This window comes from Phaethon lepturus, unplaced genomic scaffold, assembly GCF_000687285.1.
Source record: "Phaethon lepturus isolate BGI_N335 unplaced genomic scaffold, ASM68728v1 scaffold5847, whole genome shotgun sequence".
Classification (NCBI taxonomy): domain Eukaryota; kingdom Metazoa; phylum Chordata; class Aves; order Phaethontiformes; family Phaethontidae; genus Phaethon; species Phaethon lepturus.
This window is the reverse complement of record NW_010553918.1, coordinates 28,737-41,007: the sequence shown is the minus strand read 5'-3', so window position 1 is coordinate 41,007 and position 12,271 is coordinate 28,737. Positions and strand designations below refer to the sequence as shown.

Here is a 12,271-nt window from a genome sequence, read left to right as displayed (position 1 = left end):
TAGAGAATACTGTTGCAGAGAGCTCAACCAAAGACCCCAAGACAGGTTTGTGTATCACAGGAATGGGATAACTCAGTACACAGAGGATCTTAGTTTTTAACATTTGAAGAACTCTACTAATACGTCTCTGTAAACTGCAATTCATTTACTCAGATAATCCTTATGAAATCAAGTCTGTAAGTATCATTATTCTTATTTTAAAGAGAGGAAGTCAGCAGAGGCAAGCTGAGTAATCTTCTCAAAGCCAGTTAAAGAGTGTTCTTAATCAGTAACAATAAAAATGTGGGCTCCAGGGCTTGTTCACAAGAAATTTCTTAGAGAATTGAGGCCAAAAAAGAACTTAACATAAGCAGTTACGAAAGGGGAACTATAGATATACTGCAAGGGAAAAGAAAAGCAACACACAGACTGAAGAGCAAATAACTGCCCAGCAAGGAGCTTAAAGAACATACTTGTTGCAAGATTTATTCAGCTATTTTATCAGAAGGACTGGTAATTTTAACCTACATGAAGTGTTATTTGAAATAATTATCCTGATTTCACAGTGACAATGTAGAAAAGGCAAGAAAAAGGGAGGGGAGGGAAGCTGAAAAGAGGACTAACTGAGCAGCAAAGAGAAAAGAGAAACAGTATTGCCTGGCTCTTGGTTCCAAGTTCATCCTCATAGCCATGCTATAGTCCGGAAAAAATTCCAAGCCCTGAGAAGTGGAAACAGAACAGGTAAGTTAAAACATTAGGAGTGCTTAGCAACTCCTTCGTATTTTAACCTCATCCTTACACTCCAAAAGAGAAAAATATCACAGAGAAAAAGGAGCTGACTTATGATTTGATTAAATAGAATGTAAACAGTAATTTGAAAACAAAGGGCGATGCAATTTGTTGCGTAGTCACACAACATTCCTCTTGGATTTGAAATTCACCGGCAGCAGTTCCACCCCTTTTGAAAGTACAGCCTGACGTCTGGGCTGTTCAGCCTGAGCAGCTGCTGGAGCTACAAAGCCTGTTTTCATCCTCTGCCAGAATGGGAGTGATATGGCTTCCCAACCCATCTAGGATCCTGTGCTTTGCTTTTCGTATTCTCCTCATTCTGCTTCAACAGACTACTGCAGAAAGAGAACTGAAGTTTGTGGTTGTAGTGAGTAGATTTCTTTTCTATTTTTTTTGTGGGGAATACAGGGAATCTGATATGGCTGTCAAATCAAGCAAGGTGTGCAGTTGCTTTGCCTCTTTTTAGACTTAGAAATAACTACTGCTGCCCTTTTGTTTACTGTGTTTATCGACTTTACTTAATGAAGATAAAAATGCCCCTAGATACAAGAATTTTAGTCTCCTAACCCTTAGTTCTTTCAAGATAACTGAACAACGTAGCTTTGTGGTGCATAGACGCATAGTGCACAGGAGTTAAAAGGTCTGAGGTCCAAGTTTACCTGTTCTTGCTTAATTTAGATGACGCTCTGATGCATAGTCTGAGAGCTGGCAATTATGGCCTACCTGCTCTGTGCTTGGAAGCTGAAGCCTATGATGTTACAGAAGTTACCACAAAACCAAAAGTATTTTCCATTTCAGAATAACTGAATTGGCACAGCAGTATACTGAGAAACAAAAAAGGGCATTTTTATGTAGAGATTTGGGATACGTGTTGCATTAACTGCAGTTAGGTTGAAAATAGACTGCGATTGTGTTTTTTTGCTGGGTCATTTCTCATTTTAAAGTAAGTAGACACTACTTCAATGTCACGTTCCCCAATACCTCAGGTAAAAGAGAGATTAATTCAATGAAATAGTTTGGATCGTGAAGGTTGCATCATATCCTTTTTCATTTTAATTTCTTTTTGTAGTAAGAGGTTTACCGATAAAGAATTGTTAGTCTAAAGGGATATTTTCAATACAAAGTTGTGGGGATTGGAATTCACATTTAGAAATAGGAATTTTAAGATCTTCTTCTTCCACGTTTCTCTGAGACATTACATGCACATACAGTTAACAGACAGAAGTACTGTGCCCAAAACATATAATCTAGCTCTAGATAAATTATTTCATATCTAGCTGTCTATTGGCTGCATTGTAGATGTGCCACTTGGAGAGAGGCCAGAGCACACAGGAAAAACCAGCTCCTACTCCTGCTGAGGCTTGTTGCTCTATCAGACACTACACCCGGCAGGGGCTCAACACTAATTCCGGTCACATTCTGTGTATAGGAATACACTTAAATGTTGTTGCACTGATAAGAGGGAGAACTGGACACATGGATGAAATCAGGCAGTCAGGAAGCCTTGGAGAATTAACTCTTTGAAAGGAAGGAGACTTTTGTTGAGTTGCAGCTGTTATCATGTTCTAACAAGTAATGGTTTTGCAGAGTTACAGGAAATGCTCACCATTATGGAGATAGAGGCTTCCTATCCAAAATCATCTGCTTACCACAACTATGCAGCCACCTTCCCCACCTATGAAAAAAGAAGAAAGATAGCACTTTATTATATATAGGGTAGCTTATCACAATTAATATTAAAATAATAGGTAAAATTAATTTAAACTGTCTTCATTTTATCCCTGATACTTTTCCTCAGACTGACCAATCTGCCTAAAAAGTTACAATAGGTTTAATCTTCTTATCAACATACATCTCTTTTCTCGAGGCATGGTTTCTGTGTGCTCAGCTGAATTTTGCCTTTTGGACTCGCTGATTGAATTTTCATGGGAACAGAATTGCTAGCATAAATAAATAGGATAGGAATTGGCCCCAGAACATTTCACTGATATAATTGGATATAATGAGGGTATGGCTACAGTCAAGGTAAGTCTAAAAGGCATCTTTCTGAGATAATTCAATAGCCATTTCTCAACTGTACTCTGTAAGTTGCTATGTTTTCACCTGAGAGTATTACTGCGTGTCATAGTTACTTTTTAAAACTTTCATAGCGGAATTGCACAATATAAAATACATCTGCAGTGGAGAAAAAACAGACAAATGTTTCCTTTTGCTCTCTTCTAGAATTGTGCTATGCTCTGGCAAAGTGTCTCGCTCTCTCCTCACAATTCCCATCTTTGTGCTGATTCTGTGTGTTTTGATTATTAGCCACAAGTCCTTTTGGCTGAAAAGCTCTAATTCAAGCCAATTTGTCAAAATGCTATTTTAGTTTTCTTTCTCACATGTAAACATTAGTCTTCACCATAATTCTCGTGCACTGAATTAAACCAGACATAAGAGAATAGGAAATACGCAGGACTGTTGGGTACCCAAGTAGAAATTAAATACTGATTCATTGCCTCTCAATAACGAAGTTCTGACCTGCAACTTCTGCCTCCACACAGGCACTCATTTCACCTGTCATATATACAAAGAGGTATGGTTTCTGAGGTAGTGTGATTTCATTGTGTATTTCTTCTTGTAACTCATGATAGGAAGTGTTGACTGAGCATGCTATCTGTTTGTCTAATCAAGCCAAGCCACTTGAAAACTTGACTAAACATGCTCAATATTTCTGCATCTATGGTTTCCCTGAACTGGCAGCATGACTGGTTCCATTTCTCTCTTGTTTCTTCACTCCTATTGCCGGCTTCAAAATAAGAAATCTTTTTGTTTGAAGTTGAGTCTGTCAATAAATATGTCAGTAAGAGGCTCACTATTACTCAGAGATAGATAATTCACTGTAATTCATAGCGTTTCTGAATGAAGATGTTATATATACCACACATGCCATATTCTCAGCTGACCCTCTCCTCTGCACCAGTTTCAATCCAATATGATTTTTCAGCTGACGACAATGGAAGCAAATGCTGGCCAAAGTCTGAGCCACGTGGCCATTTTGATCTGAAGTGATCACCCTCACAAAGTTACAAAGAGCGAATGGGATAGAAATCTGAAAAAAGATTTCTCAAAGAACTTCAGATAGAAGTGCTGAAATTAGTATACCAAACAGGTATGCTTTAGTCTTTTTGTGTACACCCTCCTTTCCCTCTCTTCCTTCTTGATTTCTAGTGGCTTTTGACATTTTATGATGCTTCCTTGTTCCTTTTCTCTCATCCTGCCATGTTCTATGCCTTCTGAAATGTCAGGAAAGCAATCTGTAAGCCAGGAGTAATAAATGCTGCAGCACACATATTTTTAAATGCATTTGAAGGATCAACTCATTTTTAATAAAATCCAAATGATGAGTGTTGAGAAATACATATTGATGAGCAAGGCAAGCTTTGTAGGGATACATTTTCTTTCCCTGACAGTATCATTTGTTCTAATGAAAAAAACAAACTTTTAAATACACAAGCTCTTCTTAAAGTTTTTAATTAAAAAAAAAACGTCTCCTAAAATGTATCTATAACTGAATGAGTTGGCTTTTTAGGTTAAGTAGTTGTTCATAAGGTCATTGTTTCATTTCCAGCTGCAGCTGAAGCAATGTAATTTTCAGAAATAGCAAGCAAGAAGGAGGTTTGAGCACTAACAAAAATTACTTAGCTTAGAAGGAAGCTTAGTCCTTCAATTCCTAAAAACAGGGTTCTGCTCTCGGAAGTATTTGTTTCTGTCTTGCTACCTCCAGCTTAGTGTTAATATCATATTTATATGTCACTGTGAAATGAAGAAGCAAAAATACAATCAAGGAACTGAACTTTTTTTCTATTTTGTGTGGACTTAAAGAAGCTGTGCTGCTCTTTAGACAAGAACACCCTCCACTGCTGCCATTTCTTAAGGTTACAAAGAGAGAAAATATTTTCTTTACATCTCCTCCTACCACATATATTTGAATACCTTTTGATCTGGATCTCTTTGGCCTCTCACCTCTGTTCAGGTAATATGCTCCTCTGTTCTGGCTTATTGAAAGTTTTTAGGGCTTGACTGTTGTGACAGTGAAATACAGACTGAGGGTTATGTTGCACATTGAGTATGAAGCATCATAAACCAGTATTTAAAATCTAACATATTTCAGTAATTTTTCACTAATAAAAAGGGCATATTTACCATCCAAGTGTCGATCCATTGCTAATGTTGCTTAAAAAAATAGTCATGTCAGTCAGTTTGAGCAACTGTCAGTTCCTCATAAAAATGCTTTTCTGTGAAGTTGGATAATTTAACAAGAAAATATGCAGCTACATTGTAATTGGGAACTTAACCTTCATTCTTTACAGAGGCATCAGCTTGTCCAGAAAGTCTAATGAATTCTACCTGACACTTTTGTATCTGTCAAAACACCAAGGAAATAAACAGTGACACCAGTCTTCCTCACTCATTTTTCTTGCATGCAGCTGAAACAATCAACAGATAACGTAGCTCTTTACTATTCTCCTGTTCGCTAGAGGTACACTGAGAAATTATAAAGAACCAAGTGAGATTCCAGATTGGTAAGAAAAGACATACGGAATTAAAAATTTCATAGAGAGGCAAAAATAAAATATTTAAGAAAGATTTTATGGACTATCTTGCTGTACTTGAACTCAGAAAAAAAAAAAAAAGGTGGGTTTTTTCTTGAAACTCTGCAATTTCATGTTGAACAATATGTTGTTCATGATGGTGAAAAAAACTCTTTGTCTTGCTGAAAAATATTCATTTCAGGTTGGCCACATCCTCAGTGAAATTCAACTAGCAAAACAGAAAAATAATAAGCAGCTTTCTACATGGTTCTAATGGCAACATCTACGTTAGCAAATCTTTCTGTCTATTGTAGAAAACAAACAACAGAGGGAGAAAACCAATTATATTTGCCTTTAAAGGATGGTATTTTCCATCTCTCAAGTACCTGCTCCAGCACAAGTTTGTGCACATTAGTACAGAAGGTTGATGAAAAGGGTGTGTGTGGTAATTAAAACATGAAGCCACACTGCTTGTGTTTACTTTGAAAAATATAAACATAAAACACCTCCCAGTGGGAGTGGCAAACTGACTAGCTTGTACAAACCTCTCTGATGTTTGGGCAAGAATGATGTGGCTTAATGAGGCAATGGAGAGTATTAATTATAAACAAGCTATATACCAGTGAGATATTATGGAATAAATGTCATTTTATGAACAAATATACCATGCTTCCACATTGTCATCTTATTCTGCAAAGTCAGGAATGAGGTTGGTTATGTAAACATTGAATCAAGCAAAGGTAAGTTTTGCAACAGTTTGGATCAGCATCCTGGAATATTGTCTGGAGCCCTATGAATTTGTATTCCAGCATTTCCTTTCATGTGAAACTTTTGTGGACTTAATTTTTCTAAGCCCACACATGACAAGCTTAGGGAGGGTAATTCAGTGTCCTACAGAGTTTCAAATATATTTTATACATATATGTAAAAGTATTAATAAATATTAAGTAAGCCAACAGTGTAGATGTTTATATTTTTTCATCTTTATAGTTTCGGATGATGAGAGATCAAACACAATATCCATGTATACATGGAGTTACTTTTAACAATACTGCTACAAAAAAAGCATTTACCAAAAGTTTCAAGTGTCAATGCCAAAGTAATTAAATACTCATATAAGCACATCAGTAACTGGTTTAATATTCAGAGGTGCTGGGTGTCCAAAAGCCAGTCAGATTTCTTGTCTAGGCACCTAGCTATGGATGTATCCTTATCTCATTATCCATTACCTCAGCATTAACATCTTGGCTGATTAATTTTATGTTCTAGAAGGAAGAATCATGAGGCTCATGCCCACTAAATTCCTATATAATCACACCTATTCTTGTGTGTAAAGAATGTACTCCAGTCCTACTTGACTAGGTTTCTGCAGACTCTCCAATATTTTCATTTGAAAAATGGCACTAGAATTATAATAACTAATTATTATAACTTCTAGCTAGGCGAGAAAGGAATGTTAACAGTAATTAACTCCATTTTTTTATTGGTAATATTGTTAGGTTTTCCGACATGGTGACCGAACACCAATTGTAAACTTTCCAACAGATCTACACAAAGAAAGTGAATGGCCTCAGGGATTTGGACAACTTACCAAGGTATGTTGACTTTCTTAGAAGAATTTATGTGCGCTACTAAAATAAGAAGTGGGCAGATTTTTTATGTGTGTCTCAGAAACACTAGCAAATCCAAAATACTGATAGTTGGTATTAGCAATACCCCATAATCCATAAACATTTTTGCAACATTATTCATCCAACTATTGTTAAATTGAAATCTGTTCATCATAGCTTTATAACTACCTTCCTAAAAGCAACAACTTCCTGAGAGTGTGTCTGCATTCAAATAAATGGCAATTTTAAACATTGTCTGTTCTCTTAACATTGATGAAGTTCTAATGACCATTACAAATTGGGCCCTGTGACAAGGTAAAGGAATGACACCTGCCCACCAGGTCAAGTGATGAGTCCATATCTCATCATTTGACTGGCAACAACCTACTCACAAAACAAGGGAAGTCTTGCAGGAGAAGGCTGCTTCTGGGGATGATGTGTCTTCTAATAAGGCTGCTTTCAGCCCAGAGTTTCACTAGGATGCACTGAACCTACTTCTTGCTCTGGCATTTCAACATCAAGCCTTAGCTCTTTAACTGTATTTGACACGTGAAATTCTGGAGCAAAGAGGTCAATGCATTTCCTAATAATACTTCATCATGATGCAGAAGCATGAATCAGAGACAGTTCAGCATTTAGTGTTTGAAGTGAGTCTTCAAAGATCTGTAAAATTCAGACACTCAGACAACACATTACTACTCCCAGCTACATAGCTTATGTTGCAAGAAGAAAAAAAATTTCTGCTTTGGCATGGATTTTTTTTGGAGAGCTTTTTGCTATTTTATTATCTTGTCAGCAACAGTAGTAAGAATGTAGTTTTCTGACAGCTAAAAGTTTAAAAGTTCAGCTCACAGCTTTGGAAATGAGTAACAGAAAAGACTGCTATCTAAGACAACTGCAGGTGCACCAAGGCAAAGATGGAAGAATGTTACTTAAGGCATGAAATGCAAGCCACAATTTCATCAGGTTTATCCAATAGCAGAGTGATGACAATAATAAATACTAGGTTATCAATCATCCTTTCTCAGCTGTCACTATCTGACACACATTGCAAAGAATAATGTTGATCATGAATAACTCCAGGAGAGTCTACAGAGCTACAGCACTGTGGAAACAGCATTTGCATAGAATCAGGCGCATTGCCTTTCCTGTAGCAGATGTTGGAGTCTTAGCATTTCAGAACGTATGATTTTTTTCATATATCTAAACGAGTATTTCTGTTAAAAATTCTAGATCACCTACAACATGTACAGCACATTATACAAATAGTTAATGATCACTCAAAAACTGATTGCTGAAGACAAAAAAAGAAAATAGAAAAGAAATTTCTACATTAAGATTCTCCAGTCACGTTAACCTAATAGTCATTTGTATGCTTGCTTCACAGACTGGAATGCAGCAGCTATTTGAACTTGGACGGTACATGAGGGAAAGATATTCCAACTTTTTGAACAGCACATACAACCGGCAAGAGGTATATAGCAAAACTGTCTGGAGGACATTTCTCTGGCATAGCTGAACTATGGACTTGTGCTAGATAAAAGCACATCATCATATTCATTTCATTAATGGAAGAATTAAGGTAATAAAAGAACATTTTTGAAAGTAAGGATTTTATGTCAAGGTAAAAACATAGACTAAAGTCTAACTTTCAGCACCTACATTCAGTTCAGGTCTGAATAGCTTCATACCACTGAATGAATTGGGAATCTATACATAGTGACCCAATATTGTTCTACCCTGTTGAAAGGTGAATGCATACCCAGCCATGTGATGGGCCATGCTCACATACTTCATCCTGTAAAAAAGAGGTCTAACAGTTGTTTGGATGTGCTTGTCATATGGTACAGATCTATTGTGGGGAAGATACTACTATCATTTTGGTCTATACATGAGGGATGCATTGATGGAAAGGCATAAAAGACTATAGCTTTGCTATGCTTCCAAGAGAGGTTTATGGTTTTAAGCACCTTCACAGAATCATAGAATCATTTAGGTGGGAAAAGATCTTTAAGATCATTGAGTCCAACCCTAAACCTAACACTGCCAAGTCAACCACTAAACCATGGCCCTAAGTGCCACATCTACACATATCAATGTTCCTCTGAATCTCAGAAGATGGAGAGCTTCCTTCTTTTAAATCATGCTTTCTTATTCTTCTTAGCTCAGTCTGAGGGTTAGATTCCAAACTGAAAAATGCTTTGGCAATTCCATTTATGCAAATGAAGTAGGGGTCTAGAAAGCTGAATTATGGTTTCACTGTTTCAACTTCATGCAAAAACATAAAACTGAAAATGAGAAGCCGGGATTGATGAGTTGGGTAAAATTTCCGTATTATATTTGTTGTTTCAATTTTATTTTTAACTCTCTGCCATTCTATCTTCAGTTTTACATCCAAAGTACAGATTATGATCGCACAATTATGAGTGCCCAGTCATACCTTTCTGGCCTCTTTCCACCAACTAGCAGCCAAATTTGGAATCCTGATCTTCTCTGGCAACCCATTCCAGTTCATATTTTGCAAAAATCAACAGACCGGGTAAGTACTGTCCAGAAGTTTCCTATAATGCCTTAAACTTTCCCAGAAGTAAAAACGAGGGGAAAAAAAGCTAAAAATATTTTCTATTCTTTTTGAGTTCAATCTAATAGAAAACATCAACTGCAGCTACTGGCTGATAAGCATGTCATAGGTCAACTGTAATAGCTGTATGAAAATCCTCCTTCTATAGTTGCATAATACCTGAATTGTCATCCACGCTACCGTTTCCTTCAAGGTACAGCTCTAACATTTCTCCTGGCAAGGACACTTTTGGACAGTATTATGGGGCAGTTGCCTTAAACCTTTATAGAGAACAAGTGCTTTCCTAAACACCAATCAGCTAGACAGACCTCCTCTCCTTGGCAAGTTTGTTCCATATTTTATTCAAGGAATGGAATTTTCACCAGCCACTGTAATGATGTCTCAATTATTACTTTCCTATTCTGGTAGCACTTAAGCACCCTAATTACAGACAAGGGTCCTTTTATGCTCAGTGTTATACAAACATTTAATGAAACCCTGGCACTTGCCTTGCGATTCATAATACCAGCAGACCTACCTGAATAATAGGTCTTGTAGAAGTTTTACTATATGTAGCTCTCTCTGGCTGACTCGGTCTTAGATTTTAATTTCACTGGCTCCTGTGACAAGGACTGTGTAAGGAACAGTGTGTTGAACAAGGACAAAAAGTTATTGAGTGTAATGACAGAAAGGCTAATTTTCTTCTGTCTTTGAGGACAGAAGTTGACTTCAAGGAAATGTGTACAAAAGTCCTATTAAATAACTGTCTGTCCAGTCACCAACATCAGAGGACGGACTCTGTCATTAGGGGGTGGGCGCACCTGCCTTCTATTGGCATTCCTTCATTCTTGGAGGCCATGCTTTAAAGCAGGTACAGAAAGAAAGGTTTTCCACAAACTGGATTAGGCACAATGAGATTTGGCTTGAAACTTAAAAGACTGCTGTCGCTGTTATTTCAATGTGGGACACTAGGGGAAGTCCTTTCACCAGAAGACCAAAAAAGTAACAACGTGGTTAGAGCTTTGGCCAAATAAAACCTCAAAGCCCTTAGAGGACTCACAATGCAATGCAATGACCTGTTTGGAGAAGGCACGCTCATTTGTAGGAATCTCTAGTACCTCATCACTTCTGCAGCTGCTTCAGGAGTGGGTATTGATGTTTCACTGAAACACACCTCTGCGGCAACTCAAAATTCCTGTTAAATATGCAAACAACCTGGAAAAAACATTGTTCCCTTGTTAAACCAAGTAGATGTTTGAGGGTATTTTCAAGCCCTAAGCAACACAAAGTGGGAAATTGAGGCCAAGTACAGTCCTGTAAAAAAATCTAATCACAGTTTATTTTTCAGCCACTGAGATCTACCAAGACCTGTCAGGCAACAGTACTGAGTACTGCTTAATGAGGCCAAAGGGAGTGGCTTAATTAATAACACCTAGAGGGGGATAGTTAAGCCATACAGCAAAAGAAACATTTGTTATTGTGTAATTAAACAACATTCCCAAGTTTCATATTGCAGCTTTGAGTCTTCACCCTCCAGTGTGCCGCTGCTACAGAAAAAATGCACCCTTGGAAACCTGTCCAAGTGAAAGTGTGCTAGTGTCAGCTGGTGGCTGCTGCAAGCTTCATGTTGATAAATCAAAGAGAAAAGAGATGCACTGGAAGTGCAGTTTGCTCATGTTCACCTCAAGAAAGAGTAGACCTTCTTGCACATATATAAGCCATAGATATTGAAGTTAATTTCTCTGCTGTATATGAAGTCAGTTCCTTGACATGATTTGTTCAGTTATAGGATAATATTAGTGCTGGGTCAAAAATGCTCTAGTGACATGAAGTGCTTAACCAGCACAAGCTTGTTTTGCTCATCATAACTTTTTACTGACGCTATATGCTGGTTCAGGTATCATCTGTCCTTCTGCAATCGGCATAAAGCATATTTGCCAGAGCACAGAGTGTGACGGACACATATGTATTTAGACATGGTTCAGATCAAATATGTACTATCAGGTGACCTCCTAATGCATAGACTTGGAGTTATTAAAAGTGAGCCACACCTCTAAACAGGAACAGAGCCATTAGGCTTGTAGTTTTTTGGTATTTCAGGAGCACAATTTATTTGTCACTCTTGTGTGACAATCTCTTCAAGTTTTGCCCATTAAGTGGTACTTAAAATGTTTACCATAGCACACTTCTTACCTCCAAAAAGATGAAAGCAGGATGTATAGATGCAGAAGCAATTCAGATTCCAGTACCAGGTGGAGTCAAAGTTCAGCTGGGGCAATTCAGAAATTAAGAGGGAAATGGTAGCTTTTTTAAGTTCCTAATCATGGACCCTGATCCATTTCTCAAAGCAATCCCCTGTCAGACATGCATAATTGCTTTTTGCCAAAATCAGTTAAACTGAGGGAAATCAAGATATCATAGCCACATGTAGCCACTGAAAAGTCAAGTTACCGCAGTCGATTGCTTATATTAACTGAATTCATGAACAAAGTACCCAAACAAGCCATTATAGAGTAGCTGTAGCATGGCCATGAATCTATCTAACAAATATTTCATCAGCAATCTCAGCAATAGAAAAACTAGAGATGTGTTCATTAATTCTAGAACTATTCTAAGTTTTACTTCTCTTCTTTCAGAGGTTGCATTTTCCTCTGCCTGACTGTCCCCGTTTTGATGAACTTCAGAATGAAACACAAACATCTAGTGAATTTCAAAATAGAATACAACCATACATGGTAAGACAAAATAAAAAGGAAACA

The 12,271-nt window shown here is 37.3% G+C and overlaps 1 protein-coding gene across 1 annotated transcript in view; it reads left to right on the top strand.

Annotated features, from left to right (window-relative positions):
- Positions 1-1,021: 1,021 nt before the first annotated feature.
- Positions 1,022-12,271, top strand: part of LOC104624315 (prostatic acid phosphatase-like) — a 19,219-nt gene continuing 7,969 nt past the window's right edge. Inside the window, exons 1-5 of the mRNA XM_010291653.1 lie at positions 1,022-1,135; positions 6,842-6,937; positions 8,340-8,426; positions 9,339-9,491; positions 12,149-12,247. Coding sequence (XP_010289955.1) covers positions 1,022-1,135; positions 6,842-6,937; positions 8,340-8,426; positions 9,339-9,491; positions 12,149-12,247 — 549 coding nt within the window. The remainder of the gene's footprint in view (positions 1,136-6,841; positions 6,938-8,339; positions 8,427-9,338; positions 9,492-12,148; positions 12,248-12,271) is intronic.